Raw genomic sequence first — 18,175 nt, forward strand, 5'->3', positions numbered from 1 at the left:
CCAAATTTGAAGCAGATCCATCGATAATTTTGGCCGTGCATCGCGAACACACACACACACAGACACAAGTCGTGTATATATATATAAAACATCAGAAATTGTGAAAAAAAACAATTGAAAGTCAGCAGAGACTTTCTTCCGAGATTTGTTAAAATCTCTTAGCAGAGAAAGAGAGAGAAATAAGTATCCCTTCACAGACAGCCTATTGGGAGCATCAAACCCTCCTCAAGGGGGACCGAGATTTACAGAGCAAAGTCCCTTTGTGGGGGACGTATCGCAAGGTAATCTAGACCTGAGGAGGACCATTGTTTTTGTACCTAGACCAGACACGTGTTTCGACACTATTGTACGTGTCTCATCAGTGGTCAGGTGGTACTGATGGCGAGAGTTGTCAACCCATGGTATCCAACTAAGAAGCAAACCACTCTCTGAATGGTAGCTTCTGTTGGTATGGGAGACTACCCTCATCTGACAACCCCAAGGGGATATCTGTGAAGGGAAACACTTTGATTTAAGGCCAAAGTGTGGAATTGATAATTATTAAGAAAGAATTTAGAAATTTAGACAAGTTTTAACCAAGAAATTAGGTTAAAACAAGGGAAATTTGAAAAAGCCTAAAGGGAGGTAACTCTGTACCAGCCTGCAGATCCAGAAATGGATACGCATACATATATATACATACGTACACACATGCACCACGACCCTCGTTTCCATTCCAGCAGTGAGTCAAAACTTGACTTATTGTAAACAGGGCTTACCGGTGTCACGAACTGAAACTTCTGCCTGAACAATCCTTCTCATTGCGGTCAATGCGCATGCGCTAACATGAGGAGATTAATCAGGTCGTGAACAACCTAACCCTAACCCTTACCTTAACCCTTACCCTAATCCTAACCCTAATCCTAACCCTAACCCTAACCCATGGTTCGTTCGGTCAAAGAACGGACCTACATTCTACTGGATGGCTGTCTCAGTGCGCGCTCTCTCTCTCGCCTTGTCAGGCAGTGAGAGAAACGAGGTCAAACCAACTGCTGGGGATCGATCACATCCGGTTTCAATTCCACCAGCAATGTCGTCTGCAAAAACTTCAACGTCGACGACATTCTTCGGGTAAAATGAAAGCTATTACTATGTTTTCCGCGTATAACTTATGAACTGTTGATTTTATAATATTGAAAATCTTCTTGCTTACGTTTTTTGTTCTCCCTGTCGCCGTAAATACTCGCTTTGTCGACTGTAAGTTGTGCAACAGTACACTTTCAGATTTTCCTACTCCTAGTCTACTAAGCTAGTAGTTTGCAAACTTTGGCTTGTTTGTGTTCTCATTAATAGCCTTTTTGTTTTCAATTCGTATAACAACTATGAATATTTCATAGACGGATTTTTTTCCCTCACAGGACGAGGATGAATTCGATCTAACAAAATGATGAAGAAAGGGGAAAAATGAAGATTTTTGCTGTGTTTGTTGGGCCAAATTTTTTTAAGTCCAAAATAGGTGAGAAATATTCATAACAAATTCAGTTTTGGGTCTTTTTCAAATCTGTTTGCTGCATCTTTTCTGTGACCATTGTGGCTATGCACTGACACACAAAAAAGTGGAGAAAGGGGAGAAATGAAGATTTTTTCTTACTACATCACAGTCAGGGATTGTTGACATGTACATTGTCAAGAGGTCAAAACACATTTTAAAAGCTGTTGGACACTGCACAAGTGTTGCTTTAATCAAGGCGAGTCTGGAACAATAGGTCCACCCCACCAAAAAGTCAACATGGAATTAGTTATGATTTTTTTTAGCCTTTTTGCTTGGGTACGGCCAAGTCAAAAAGGTGGGAAAGGTTAGAAATAGTCATAACAAGTTCACTTTTGGATCTTTATCAAATCTGTTTGCTGCATCTTTTCTGTGACCATTGTGGCTATGCACTGACACACAAAAAAGGGGAGAAAAGGGAGAAATGAAGATGTTTTCTTACTACATCACAGTCAGGGATCGTTGACATGTACATTGTCAAGAGGTCAAAACAAATTTTAAAAGCTGTTGGACACTGCACTAGTGTTGCTTTAATCAAGGCGAGTCTGGAACAATAGGTCCACCCCACCAAAAAGTCAACATGGAATTAGTTATGATTTTTTTAGCCTTTTGGCTTGGGTACGGCCAAGTCAAAAAGGTGAGAGGGGTTACAAATAGTCATAACAAGTTCAGTTTGGGGTCTTTTTGAAATCTGTTTGATGCATCTTGTCTGTGACCATTGTGGCTATGCACTCAAAGTCAAAAAAGTGCAGAAAGGTGACAAATGAAGATTTTTCCTTCTTACAAGACAATGTGTGATTTGGCACATTTTGCCTCAGTCTTTATCAAGAGCCTGTCTAAGACTAACCCACTTTGAAGCTGTTGGAGACTGCAGTAATGTTCCTTACATCAAGGCGAGTGCACAATGGTGCATTTCTACCCCCCCCCCCTAATGTTCACTTTAATATCAATCAATCAATAGATATTCAGTCACAGTTTAACTAACTCATTCACCCTGATCACTCACTCATCCATCCATCACAACAACACTGTTTGATGCACACACTGCCTGCCTTCCGCACTGGGAAGCCGCTTCGCTTCGCAACAACAACAACAACACTGAAAACTCGCCGGGAAATACCCCCACGTACCACACGTGTCCTTGTTTCTTCCGACTAATATCAACTTTGGAAAAAAAGGACAAAACTGGATGAACAATTCTACGGCCCCAGCAATCTCATTACTCTGAAAGGGGAACCGGAAGTGGCTGGTCCCCAGGTTTCGAAGTTGACCGATATTCCCACTAAAATGACCTAGATCCTGAGACAGCCATCCAGTAGAATGTAGGTCCGTGGTCAAAGGGTCGCATTTTTTAAGTCCAAGAGTTGCGCATGCCCATTGACCGCAATGAGAAGGATTGTTCAGCAGAGGTTTCAGTTCGTGACACCAGGCTAATGACCGACCACAACCCGATTTTTGTTAAGTCTGACCACATTTTGAGAGTAAAAAATCATATCTATATATTTTTGGATTTAGGAATCGATGAGTAAAACGTACAATGCAATTATGTTTCATTCTATAGTGATGAAAAGTTAATTTTAATGACAACTTTTAAGAACAAATATATTCATTATTTGTAACGCTTCCGAGCTGCTACGCAATCCCATAGTCAGCACTGAGTCAATGAATGTTTGATCAACGGTTTCAGTTATTTTGCTGTAAAAACGAAATCACCAAAGTGCGATCTTATTTTTGCAAGAACCTAACCCTTGCGTTTCTCCTAATGAATTTCGTATGCAGTAGCTTGTGCAATAGCTTACGATACAATCGTAAGCTTCGCGGACGTTCTTTTGCTCAGGAATCTTTCCTTAGGGTGACACCGTCAGCTAGCGGGAATCCGGTACGCCACAAAATGACGCTGTGTTGCATTATGTAGCCTGAGCGAACTGTTCACTATTTGAAAAAGCAACGAGTATAAAGCTGGTACGACGCATCAAGCCATGTTGTATTCTGTTTATCCTACATACTGTACTTACTTATTTTACTCAAAATGTCCCGCAGTCGAGGCGGCCAAATTGAAGACGCTTCTTTTGGAACTGCGATCTCTTCCAAAGCATCGTGCAATCTCTTACCTCAAAGCAAAAAAACGCCGTTAGCGTGACGTGTTAGTTCTAAAAAATTCATCCAGGGGAATTAGTGAGCGCAAATTGTTTTCCATAATGACGTTTGTCTCGGTGACTTTGGCATCATAAGCAGTGGATAAAAAGGTCCCTGCCAGACTTGTTTAACACGACCTCATTTACATGATATACACACGTGGGATTTGAACGATATTGTTATCTAATGAGTGGTCTTTCTCACGTATGTAGAATAAAGCTTTGGGAAAAAACAGGTAAATCATGGTGTAAATGTCTGAGCATGCGCACTTTTTGTCAAAAGTCGGTCAAATTCAATTTACATTGTATTTGTTAGCTGCGAATGAATCTTCAATGACAAACGTATGGGGGAAAATTGGACCCAAAACAAAAGGAGATTATTCACCGGATTGAACCAAAATCTCCAGTCCAACCACATGAGAATGTTCCCACATCATCTGTATCCGTTGTCATAGTCTTGGAGAAGATGATATTTCTTACATTATGCCCGTTTGCAACTGAAATACACACATACAACCTTAAACGCTAGCATTCTTTCATCTGCATCGAACAAGGTGCACACTGTACTTGTGTCGTGAGAACAGGCTGACAGCGAGCCGACCGACTGACGATTTCGCACAATGAAGAGAATTTCTAATTCGGCACTTGTACCTTATGTATCCTTATCCGATGTGTTGCAAGATCGTTTCTTTTCACATTACACCGAGTTCACCGCCCGCATATTTTCACCAGATGTGAACGTCAGCGCATCAGACTTCGTGCAACTATTACTCATATTGGTGACGTCAAACGTTCGAAAAAAATAGATTTTTCTGTCAAAATACCTATTTTTTGATGATGTGCTCTTTTTCAGACTGTTTCGATGCGAACCAAATTTGTTGTTTATACACAATAAAAATAGGTCCCATGAAAAAAGGTCCTTAACTTGTTGTTCTCAGTTTAAGAACATAAATGCAAACTAAGTTTTTAGTAAAAACTTAACTGTTGGGTTCATGTTACCTAAAACTTGGAAATGGTGTAAATTCCATCGTACCAGATTAGTATAGTCTCATTCCAAACACTGTGATTTCTACAGGGTCAACCAGGGAGGGTGCGGCGCTGCCAATGGAATCTGCAAACAGAGGACAAGACTCTCTCAAAAGTTATGTAGGCGGAACGAAAACAAGCCCGTCATAACATGGTTCGAGGTTGACGCTTACTGCTCCTGCAGTACAGCGTAACTTTACGAGATTGCCGACTCAGTCGAAGAGAAAAGATGCAGCAAAAAAACAGCGAACCCTGACTGCAAAAATATGCCCTGCGATTCAGTGGCTCTCAATCTCACCCAATCTGGTTGTCTATCTCTCTCCGCTCTGTCTCCGTATCTGTTTCTGTCTCTGTCTCTCTGTCTCTCTCTCTGATTAAAAAAATATCACTCATAATTTAGACATTCCTCTGCTATTTGCGAGCGAAGTCTTTCATTATCTGGTGTGCTTAAAACAAACCGGACTCGTGGTTTGGATAATCTTGATGGGAAAATTCTGAAGTTGTCTGCCCCTTTCATTGCAGAATCCTTTACATATGTTTATAATTTGTGCCTCGACAAATCCTACTTTCCCATCAAATAAAAGGAGGCGAAAGTAATCCCGCTATTTAAATCAGGTAATTCTTCTGACACCGCCAATTACAGCCCAATCTCAATTCTTCTTGTTTTATCAAAACCACTCGAAAAACACATATTTACACACTTGACCACTTATTTGAAGAAATACGATCTTATACATTCCAACTAGTCAGGTTTTAGAGAAAATCATTCGTGCCACACAGCATTAACAAACCTTCTTGAAAATTGGCTTTGTAGCATTAATAATAATCAACTCTGTGGTTCAATTCGTCGATTTTGCAAAAGCTTTGGACGCTATTGATCATGAATTACTCTTAAGAAAATTAGTTGAGTATAGAATGTCACCCCAAACCTTATGCCTCCTCTCTTCTTTCTTAGCCGGGCGAGACCAGTCTGTCTGCGTTAATTCAACCGTATCCAGCAAAAGACCTGTGTTATATGGGGTTCCCCTTGGGTTATGTCCTTTGACCACTACTCTTTTCCCTTTATATTAATGATCTTCCTCTTAGTATTAATGATGACTGCGAACTCTTTGCTGACGATACGACCCTACACACTACTGATAATAAAAAAAAATTAGACAATGTTTATTCATCGTTGCAGAACAGTGTAGATGATCTCATTAATTGGACGGAATATAATCACATGAGTCTTCACCCTAAAAAGACCAAATAATGTTAATTACAACAAGGCGAAAGAGACAAAACATACGAAACAATCCTCATTCCATAGTAATTGGTAACGACGCAATAGAGGAGGTAGGAGATCTAGATCATAAAGTTTTGGGAGTAAATATCGATAATAATTTGTCTTGGGTCCATCATGTTCGGTCGTTGTGTAAAACAATGTCGAGAAAAATATATCAGTTAAACAGAATTAAACACTTTCTCGATCAGCACTCAAGGTTATTATTCTTTAACGCATATATACAAACTATCACGGATTATTGTTCGACCATCTGGGACTCTGCCAGTGCTAATATTTTAAAACCATTGTATAGTTTACATAGACGAGCGCTGAAACTAATTTTACTGAAACAATCCAGTCTTGTATTTGATGATTATAAGAAACTTAAGATTCTCCCATTAAGAGAATGATATAAATCAAATGAAGGCGTACTCCTTCACAAAATCCTTTCCGGCCGTGCACCACGTACTTTCGTTGCAAACTTTAAAGTCAAACCAAACCGAAAGTTTAACGTCCCAATTCCAAGGATAAATCTCTTCAAGTCAAGTTTAGCCTATTCTGGCAGCGTCCTGTGGAATTCTCTCCCGGAATGTGTGAGAGTCCCAATGAGTCTCAATACTTTCAAAAAACACCTTTCAATGTATTTAATGTTAACTTACGAAAAGTCACAGTGATGGAAGACTTCGTTTAGTTTTATTTTCATTTGTCTAAAGCATCAGTGTTCATTATATCTAACAAAAAACACTCAAAGTTTTGATAACACAATTGGTCATGCATGTTTATTCAGCATTGTTCTCACTCCGTTACATATAGGACGTTTAATATTTGCGTATAATCTGAATTTGTGTAAATATTCATATGTTGTTGTTTTTCTCTACCTTTTTTTCTACGTGAATGTCCGTGAAAATATGTTATTAGATTAGTCCTCTCTTTGGGCTAGGGCTGGTTGAAAAAAAGCTCGTTGTATTGCTTATGCCACAACCCTCGAAAAATGTGATTTGATTTGACTTAATTTGATCTCTCTCTCTCTCTCTCTCTCTCTCTCTCTCTCTCTCTCTCTCTCTCTCTCTCTCTCTCTCTCTCTCTCTCTCTCTCTCTCTCTCTCTCTCTCTCTCTCAAGGATATTCATTTTCTGCTTTTAATTGTTTGGGTCTTTTTTATGCATCTTTCCCTGGCCTAGCTGGGTCGATGACTGCTTTCCATAGTTGTATGTCGCAAGTAATTTTTCCGAGGAATGCTTTGTGCAGCCGGCAAGACATCTTTAGCTTGGTCACTATGTTGCAATGTATACGTTTTTTTACGTCTTGCTTTGTTTTCGCTTGGTGTGTTTTTTAGTCTATTATTTGGATATGTGTCTTGCTTAGATATAATGTGCCTTTATTACCCTTTGTGTCTAAGAGTGGGATCGATGATACCATCTAACTGTGTGAATTGTTGTTTTTGTACAGCAGTCTCTTCTTTAGGGCAAGGGCCAAATAGACACCGCACATGTAGGCTAGTTGTCATTCAATCACCTCGCTAAATAAAGATATATTTCGTTTTACAATGTATCACTGTGTGTGAGTGTGTGTGTGTGTGTGTGTGTGTGTGTGTGTGTGTGTGTGTGTGTGTGTGTGTGTGTGTGAGTCCGTGCGTGCGTGTGTGTGTGGGTGCGTGCTTGCGGTCGTGTGTGCTTGTGTGTGCGTGCGTGTGTGTGCAAGAAAGGGGTTGTTCTCTCTCTCTCTCTCTCTCTCTCTCTCTCGAAGGACGTCGGCCGAAAAGAGGCTCAACCAGCATCCTCCATGACAAACAGACCCCAAAAAGAAAGAACGCTTTGCCCTGACCCCGAGAGGACAACTGGCGGAGTATCGAGTGTCGCGGCCTTCAACAACACACGTCCTGCTGGGCGATTCGGTACTCTGCCCAGTGAAGCCTGACTTAATGTTTCGGGGAAAGGAAACACAGAACCTGAGTGTCTCAGGCCTTGACACAGATGACTTGTCTCACTGGCTGAGGAATATCCCAGAGTGCAAACAAGTGCAACTAGTTGTCGTGCACATAGGTGTAAATACGTGCCGCAGGACCACCATTACAGAGCAAATGTGGACCGTACTTTTGAAACAAATCAGAAAGGTGTTCCCTGAGGCACGCATCTTCGCCTCTTCCATCATACCAACCAGCGGAGAACACCTGTTGAAAAAGACAATTCTGTCCTCTAACACCTCTCTGAAAACAGTTTGTGTGAAAGAAAACGTCCTTTTTGTAGACCACGCAGACACCTTCCTCTCAAGCAACGGTGCCCCCCGCAAAGCGCTCTACAGGGACGCCCTCCACCCTAGTCGCGAAGGCACCATCCGGCTTGCTTGCAACATAAAATACGCCGGTCAGCCCACTGTAACCACTCGACGGGGGCCGTTACTACCAACCCCACAAAACCCAACGAGTGTTGACTGCGCCCCTAATCAGCCCTCAAGCCGCAGCGCCAGTGATGCAGAACAGTCCCATGAGCAGAAGCAGCGGGAACACTTGCGTAACGGCCCTCCACTCAGCCCGCCGCACTTGTCTCCTTGTCAAGTACCGAGACAACAGCATGGAAACAGTGCGGCAGGCTACATGCAGACGACGGACAGCGGATACCAACAACGCCGTGTCAGCGTCCCACCACCATACAGGCCGACACCACAAACGGTCGGCCAAGGTCATATGCCCTTTGCCCTACCCTACGACTGGTACCCGCCAACATACCTTCCTCCCTCCATGTTTCCTCCTCCTCATGTGTTACACCGCCATGAGTACCAAGGAGAGCCCTATCGTGCTTGCAGGCCACTGGAAGCCCCGCTTCAGCAGTTTTTCTCCCGTCCCAGCAACTTTAATAGCTACGGAACTCATTCTACACTTGTGTGATTACGTAGATGGTGCTTGAACAAACGGCTGTTCTGGCGAGTGCGTGTGTGTGTGTGTGTGCGCGCGTGTGCCAGAACAACATGCTGACTGTTCAAACAAGTATTGACATCTACCCACAGCGGAATGTGTGTTTGCACAGACACGGCCTCCTATCCTTCATCAGTTTTATCAACTACGATTATACTCATAGTTGATGTTCGCGTGAACTTTAAAAGTGTCTCCACGGCGTAATGTTACGTTTTGAAGAACACTGACTCAGTGTATACATACTTTTCTTCCTGGCTAGCTACGTAAGCAGAAATCACTATTGTCTGAGTGACAGCAGGAAGCAGGAAACAGTATTTTTAATTTGATACAGGTGTCATATTCATCTGCTGGAAGGACAGTCGAAGTTGTGCACCGTTTTGAAGAACAGTGACGTTTTTAAGGACTGTGACTACATGTTTTCTTGCTAGCCTAAGGAAGCAGAAAACAGTATTGTTCATATGACACGGAAGTAAATTTTTTCTGCTTGGGACCAAAAAGGACTTTCAAAGTTTCTCTTTCACCTCATCATAGACTGAGTGCCTGAACGAAGAGAAATATATAGCTGTTGCTACCTCCGGTTTGACGTGCCTACTGACGTAATTAACTATAGGTACTTCGTTTTTAGCTGCGGTTTCTTTTAAATACCATTATATAAACGGCGTCATTACCATTTTTATTTTTATCTTATTTTTCTTCAGATTTTCTTGTGCATTTCTTCTTTTGTATGTTTATGTAATTGTCTTACTGACAGATTAACCCTATTGTATGATGAACGGGCGCAGTGCATGGCCCACAAAAGAGGGCATGCGAATTGGGCACCTAAACATAAATCATGCCATTAATAAGTTAGCAGACATCTCGTCAATCCTGTATAACTCTGGTAAACCTTTTCATATTTTTGGATTGTCAGAGTCTAGGCTGTCGAGTAAAGTAACAGACTCCGAGCTCACAATCCCGGGTTATGTCATTTTACGCAGAGATGCACAGACACACACAGAAACTGGATTATTACTCTATATCAGTGAATCCTTAACTTTTACACGCCTTACCCACCTAGAGCAACACTCTGTTGAATCAGTGTGGATAGAAGTAAAATTAAAAAGAGCCCCAGCGATACAACTTGGTTTCTGCTACAGGAACCCATCTGAACGAGTGAACTGGAGGGATAATCTCTCTTCCATGTTAGACGCAGTTTTGCTCGAGGGAAAAGAAACAGTAATCCTTGGTGATTTTAACATTGATTTACTTAAACCAAATAAAGTATGGTTAGATATATTTGAATGTTATAATTTAAATCAGGTTGTGCAAACCCCCACAAGGGTAACAAACACCTCAAAAACGCTTATTGACCATGTATACGTATCTCACTTACACCATATAGCTGAAGTCTGTGTTCCAATACACGGCTGCAGTGACCATTACCCCGTGTGTGTCACCTGGTCCCGTAAAGGTGTAAAAGTCCCTCACGCTGGTCATAAAACAATAACATATCGTTCGTTTTCAAAATTTAATAAGGAAGATTTTCTTGAGGATTTGTTGCACTCCCCACTTGAAAATGTTTATAATTTGACTGATCCGGATGAAGCTTTTGGATATTGGCATGATGCTTTTTTAAAGGTTTATAATAAACACGCTCCATTGAAAACCCAGAGGGTTATGCATCAATTGAAACCAAAATGGTTTGATCAAGAGTTGCAAGAGGCAGCGGATTATCGCGATATTTTGAAAAAAAGAGGGCTGGAAAATGAGTATAGAGATCAGAGAAACAAAGTTACATCTATGAAGCGATGGAAAAAGAAAAAGTATTTTCAGGAACTTACATCATCAAAACAAAATTCTAAGTCAATGTGGAAGGCAATAAATGAGTTAACAAATAAACAATCAACATCCAAATGCTCTGTCGTTAAAGACATATCCTCCGAGGAACTGAATAAACATTTTTCTAACATAGCTGAGAAAGTCGTTCCCGAAGACAAAACTCATTTAAATGATTTGAAGATTCTAACAGATTTTTGTGAATCTAAAAATATAATGTCGCAATCAAACATTCCATTTATTACTGTAACAGAAGTATGTAATGCACTCATGCACCTCAAGCAAACAGGAACCCGTGGAATTGATGGTCTGGACGGGAAGATTCTTAAATTAGCAGCCCCTGTACTTGCTGATTCTTTAACGTACCTGTATAATCTCTGTATAGATAAGTGTTATTTTCCAGTTGTGTTAAAGCAGGCTAAAGTTATTCCACTATTTAAGTCAGGGGATAAAACAGAACCCTCAAATTACAGGCCAATATCTATTTTATCGGTTTTATCAAAGCCGTTCGAACAACATATTAACAAGTTTATTATGTCACATTTTAACGAAAATGCCTTATTTCACCCAAATCAGTCGGGGTTCAGAACTCATCATTCATGCCACACAGCACTTGTTTCTCTAGTTGATCAGTGGTTGAGCAAGATTAACGAAGATAAATTATGTGCTGCTCTCTTCGTTGACTTTGCTAAAGCATTTGATGTGATTCATCATGACCTACTTCTTAGGAAACTCGCACTGTACGGCCTTAGAAATAATACAATATCGTTAATCAAGTCTTTTCTTTCTGATCGAGTACAAGCTGTGTGCGCCAACGGCTCTATGTCTAGCATGCAGTCGATAGGTTACGGCATTCCTCAGGGATCTGTACTCGGCCCTCTTCTCTTCACCATTTACATTAATGACCTTCCCCTACACATAAGCAGTAACTGTGAACTCTTCGCTGATGATACCACTATTCACACTTCCCACTCAAATGTGAAGGTATTGTCAAAACAACTTCAAGAAAGTGTAAACGAGCTTTTAGCGTGGACCGAATTAAACCACATGGCTCTTAATCCAGACAAAACAAAAAGCATGCTTATTACCACCAGACAAAAACGCCAAAACTTAAAATCTAAACTTCCACCTTTAACGATTGATAATCACATTGTTGAAGAAGTTAATAAACACAAAGTTCTAGGTGTTATTCTTGATAATAATTTATCATGGACTGATCACGTTACAGGAGTATGTAAAGTACTTTCCAAGAGGCTTTACTTGTTGTCCAGAATAAAACACTTCTTGAACAGGCATGCCAGGCAACTTTTCTTTAACGCTCACATTCAATCAATCATTGATTATGCGTCAACACTTTGGGATTGTGCGAGTGCAAAAACTCTGAAACCTTTATTTAGTATACATAAAAGAGCAATCAAAGTTATTTTATTACAAGTCTCGGTTTCCAACGAAGACTATAAACTTCTAAACATCCTTCCTCCTAAATCAAGACTCATGTACAATAAAGGCGTTTTGATGCATAAACTCATAATTGGAAGAGCGCCTGCACCTCTTTCTTCTCAATTCACTTCCCACAATTTAAGAGACCCTTCAAAAATGTATGCTCCTCGGCCTCGTATAGATCTTTTTAAGTCCAGCCTACTCTTTTCGGGGACTAATCTTTGGAATTCACTTCCAAGCGGTATCAGACATTCCGTCAATGCCAGGACTTTTAAAGACAGATATTTCTCATTCCTTATACATGGCACATTTGTTCTCACTTAGCCTGAACATGTTTATATTGTTGATGCCTTATTTTTACCTTTTACACGTTTCAGTAGATACATGTACCTAATTAATTTCATAACATGACTTATGTAACGATGCTACATTGTTATTATTTGCAACGTAGTTGTTCCATTGATTCCTCAGTTCACAGAATTTTTCTTTCCTCGAAGTTGCACACGTTTTTGCTTGATTGATACAGTTTTCATTATGCCTTTGACAATAATATGTCATGTTCGCTTGTATGTATATTTTTGTTTGTTTTTTTAGTCTGTTAATCGTTTGCTTGTTCATTGTTTGTTTTTATTACTTCTTTAATTGATATTCCAACATTTTTTAAACGTATTATCATTAGATTAAACCCTCCCATGGGCGAGGGCTGGATGTAAAAAAGCACCTGTTTGCTTATGCCACTACCCTCGTAAATAAAGAATTTGTCATTGTCATTGTCATTGTCTCTCTCTCTCTCTCTCTCTCTCTCTCTCTCTCTCTCTCTCTCTCTCTCTCTCTCTCTCTCTCTCTCTTTTTCGCTCTCTCTCTCTCTCTCTCTCTCTCTCTCTCTCTCCCTCTCCTCTCTCTCTCTCTCTCTCTCTCTTTCTATCTATCTATCTATCTATTTATCTATCTATCTATCTATCTATCAATCTATATGCACGTGTGCATTCACCCAGTACACCCTATTTCTGGATGTACTGCAGCACAATGACAAAGTATTGTGTTATGACCATACAAAACAGACACCTCCACACATAACAATACAGTGACTGAAACAGCCAAGCTTCACAAGGAGAATTAGGTTCTTCATTATTTATTTACAACAATTTCAGTTATGGCATGTATCTTGTAGTACGGGCACTGGTTGGGAAGTAAGGCATGGTTAGGTGAAGATGACACCAATCAGACAAAATATCAAAAATTTTCCCGACCCCCCCAGTCTGCCAGCTAAGCGTGACCAGAAGCCTTTATTAGGGTGGCTTTACGGACTGTGAACAGAATCCACTGCTCACACCGCGGTACCCACAGTATCTTACTGCCCTCGCGGCTGACCCACCACCCAGGCCTCCCTCCGTCACTCACTGCTTTACATCTGCTGACAAACTGGAGGCACTGGACCACTGAACCAGGCCACTTTTGTGGTTTGTATTGGGCTCAACCATGGTCCAGGGGGCTAGACAAGCTTAATAAGCTCCAAAATTTACAAAATATAACTACAAATAAAAATGTTCCCCATTGGGAACCACATCTTCACCATAACCATGCCTAACTTCAGCCAACCGTACCAAAAACAAAGCAACAACAACAAAGAAAAAATACATATGCGCCGGTTAGAATTAAGCTGAATGATGGGCAAAATTGCAAGCTATACATACATACATATATACACAAGTTAGGATAGAGCTGAATGATGGACTAGAAATTCTGATCAAAACATACACACACCAGGTAGAACCAGAAGTAAGCGTAATCATGGACAAGGGATTTCGATGTAATTGACTCGATACAAAAAATGAAGTGATGAAATGACAATACTGCAAAGAACATCATAGACAATTCTAGTTCTCCCACAAGTGAAGGATAACTGGTGACCACTAAAATTCTGTTAAGTGAACAAGCTGCCCGGATGTCAAGCCTAGCGGAAGCAGGAAGGGGATGGTGGGTGGGAAAACTAAACAAACTTACTGGGCCAAATAAAGGTGAGTAGCGAACCTGCATAGCCTATGCTTAGAAATAATTCACAAGATTGTCAAAACATGATGAATAGAACCAAGTTGACCAAATGTCAAGTCGGCAAGGCAGGATGCAAACATTTTAGATCAAACAATCGCCAACTAAACTTCAGGCTTCCCCAGGCCTCGTAAACAATTGCTCAGAGTCTAATTACCACATATTCAAAATTAGAACAATGCAAAACCCAAACCGTTCAGAAGAAAGGACTTGTTTCCTGAAAACGCTGAGGATACTTGGAAAGTGACTTGCTGCTAGCGATGATAGCCTGGCGTCTGATACGGGTCTTAAGATGCCAGACTCATCCAAATAAGAATCGGACTGGATGAGGCACAACAATTAGTCATGGAGTGACCGTTGTTTACTTGAACATCCGGGCTACTTAGACACACTGGCGAGAGGCTAAACCAAATAAAGATTGACCCATATATGGAGCACTAATCGTCTGCTCGAGAATCGCCTCCCCTCTACTCGAGACAACCTGTGTCTGCCTTGAAGTTCATAACAGCATTTAGGCAGAAGCTGAAATGTTTTTATATTTCTATGGTAAAAGCAAACCCCGTGATTGTGTTCTGCGCGTTCTTAGAATCCGGTTTCATTCTAGAATGGACCGGGTCCAGGTTGGAATTCTAACCCTGCGCAAGTACAGGGGTGCCATTCTAGAATGAAACCCTTGTTGCTGGTCCATTCTGAGGAAAGTTGACATGCGTGAAGCAAGGGGGCCGTAATGTTTGTAGGTAAGACAGAGTTGTCTTCCCTTGAATTATCTCCACCTGCACCTTCCCTTTGATAAAATGGGGCTGATTTGTCTACCCCTGAAAAAATCCTTTGGCGATCTTGCGATGTCATGTCATGTCAAGAAAGTTGACACTCCTGAGTACGCAATAAACAAAGGCAGACCATAGCAAGGGGGACTACCAGGGCGGTAATGTTTGCAGGGCAGTTGTTTTTGTGATGAGAGCCGGTTCGGCCGCTTGCAATGTCAGCGCTGTCTCCCTCTCGGAAATGTCCGTTTTTTTGACAATTTTTTTGACAGACAGACAGACAGACAGACGGTCAGACCGACTAACCGACAGACAGACCAACAGAAGGACAGAGTGAGTTATAGAGCTGTTGTCACAGGTTTAAAAAAAAAAGTTGACATTAACAAAAACAGAAATCAACAACTTTTGTCTGGTTTTATAATATTATGGGAAAACATTGAAAGCAATTCATAGTAGTAGTACTACCACAACAAATACTCTCAAAGGGGAATTCCATGCCTAAAAGTTTGACAGTTTTTATTTAATCTATCAGAATCCCTGCTTCCAAACTGTGATATGCCCACGTTTCAAACTCTTCATGTATATGAATAAGATTAAAAGTTACAAGCGAGATCGGCAAAACACTGTCAGTCCGAAAATTTCCGTTCGTAGCGATCAGTGCTGAGTGTCTCTCAAAATCGTAATCACTTTCAGAACATCACAATCCCAATTCCCGATGTCTTTGAGTAAAGTGTAAAAAACCCGAAAAAAACACCCAACCAAACACACAAAAAACAAAAACAAACAGAAAATCCAGTTACAAGCGAGATCTGCAAAACACTGTCAGTCCGGAAATTTCCGTTCGTAGCGATCAGTGCTGAGTGTCTCTCAAAATCGTAATCACTTTCAGAACATCACAATCCCAATTCACGATGTCTTTGAGTAAAGTGTAAAAAACCCGAGAGAAAAAAACCCAACCAAACACACAAAAAACAAAAACAAACAGAAAATCCACATTTGTGGCTTTGGCTGTGTGATAGTCTAACTGAAATGACTATTCCAACTTGGACCCAAATTCCAACCTTGCGCACGGCCGATTCTAGAATGGACCAGCAACAAGGGTTTCATTCTAGAATGGCACCCCTGTACTTGCGCAGGGTTAGAATTCCAACCTGGACCCGGTCCATTCTAGAATGAAACCGGATTCTAAGAACGCGCAGAACAAATATATGCAAGCACAAACGCTTCAGTCTTTAGATTACACACCGGCTGTAATATTTTAAAACAATTCGTTATTTCCCGTGTAAAGGATCATTACTGATCTGTTCGAGTCAAGATTGTGCTTGGGAGAGGATCATTCTCTGTTTTGGGTCACACCGCACATAGCAGCAGCCTACCTGATTCCTTTATAGATCTGTCTGTCTGTCTGTCTGTCTGTCTCTCACTCTCTGTCTGTCTGTCTGTCTGTCTGTCTCTCTCTCTCTCTCTTTTTCTGTTGTCTGTCTGTTTGTCTGTCTGTCTGTATCTCTCTCTTTATCTCTCTCTCTGTCTATGTGTCTCTGTCTTTCTGTCTGTCTGTCTGTCTCGATGGGCTAAAACCAGAACCAATTACCTCCAAATAACATGTTTTGCAACTTTATCATTATTTGACTTATGGTAACATGATTCTCACTTTCTGTGCAGGATTCTTGAAAATCTTGCATAATTGCGTATTTATAAGTCATAATTTGTTCTGGCTCCAAGCATTTCTCCTGCTCATCTTGGAAGCAGAACCCTCTAACTCCATCCAGGTTGGAAGCAGAACGTGCTAAGTTCAGTATAGTCTGTTCTGCTACTGAGGCCTACAGGGAAAGGGGAGTGTTTCACTGCGAGCCAGATGCAGCCATCGTAACCTGACCTGTTCTGCTTGCTGTGTGACAGTCACTTTTCCTGCTTTGAGCGCAGCCAGATCAGGGGACAATAGCGGTAGTGGTATCTGGTCATGACCCTTTCTGTATGGTGTAATATTTTCTCCAGCACACAGAATAGTGTAACTAGCCGTAGTTGTGTCTGCTGTCGACAAAAAAAGGAATTTGATAGACTGTGGGAACTAAAACAGGTCACTGACACCTGTCAAGTGTCAGTATCCGAATTCCTGACTCCGGATGTACTGTTATAACAGCTGCAGTCTCCAAGCAGAGTTTAATACAATTAACTTTCCTGTGATAAAAGAGTGAATGAAGAATGAATTGGGGAAAATGCAGTCCCTTGAGGGAGGAGGGTGGTAATAAGGGGGTTGGGGCCGGGGAGGGGGGTTGGTGGTAAAGTGGGTGCAATCAGGAGGGGGGGGGGGGGTCCTAAAACTGACAAAAGGATGGTCCACTTTCTGAAAACACTGGAACAGAGAACATCTCTCTGCCATTTTTACATCTGCTGCACAGTCAATTTGGCTGTTGCTCGAGTCAGGACACAGATTCAAGTGAGTATCTTCATGTATTATGTTTTTTCCCCATTTGAACAGACCATAAAAGCTGAAATTCGGATTTTTTAAATAATTATAGGGGATTAACCTTCTGATTCAGTCTAAATCCTGTATCTGCAAACTGATTTCTAGCTTTTTGTGTTTTGTTTTCGTAATTGTAAAATGTTCTTGTGCGCATGTGTGTTTGTTTGTGTCAGTGTGTGTGTGTGTGTGTGTGTGTGTGTGTGTGTGTGTGTGTGTGTGTGTGTGTGTGTGTTTGTGTGTGTTTGTGTGTGACGGTGTGTGCATGTGCTCATGCCTCAATGTTGTAATGTATCCATGCAGCTCTTTAGTGTTTGTTAAAAAAAATAAAAAAAATGTTAGTGAGTGTTTACATTATTTGTGTATGCTTGTAAAGATGGATAGATGAATGGTTTGGTTGATGGATTTTGTCAGTTTAATTGACTCTAATATATTTTGTTATTCAGAGGTTATCACAATGTCAAACTGATGAGCATGAGTGGTCAGATGAGGATTTGCTTCAGCAAATAACTCTTGAAACCCAAGAAACTAAGTCTCCCTGTACAAAGTTTGGTAAGTACCAACACACACACACATACACACACACACACACACACACACACACACACACTTACTTCCTTACTTACTTACTTCAGTACTTACTTCTTACTTACTTTACAAAAGCTTTTGGTTACTTTCAGGATATTCAGTGTAATCAAGTTCTAATGTTTCATTTGTTTGTGTGAATAGAAACACGAAAACTATCCAAAGTTTTAACGCAGAAGCGATAATACGGAGGAAATT

At 40.9% G+C, this 18,175-nt stretch overlaps 1 protein-coding gene across 1 annotated transcript in view; it reads left to right on the forward strand.

Moving 5' to 3' along the window:
• Positions 1–7,499, forward strand: part of LOC138962555 (uncharacterized) — a 60,372-nt gene extending 52,873 nt beyond the window's left edge. The window contains exon 5 of the mRNA XM_070334408.1: positions 4,739–7,499. Within this exon, the coding sequence (XP_070190509.1) occupies positions 4,739–4,883 (145 nt within the window). The 3' untranslated portion in view covers positions 4,884–7,499. The remainder of the gene's footprint in view (positions 1–4,738) is intronic.
• The last annotated feature ends 10,676 nt before the right edge of the window (positions 7,500–18,175 follow it).

Source organism: Littorina saxatilis, linkage group LG3 (genome assembly GCF_037325665.1).
Source record: "Littorina saxatilis isolate snail1 linkage group LG3, US_GU_Lsax_2.0, whole genome shotgun sequence".
NCBI classification, from domain to species: domain Eukaryota; kingdom Metazoa; phylum Mollusca; class Gastropoda; order Littorinimorpha; family Littorinidae; genus Littorina; species Littorina saxatilis.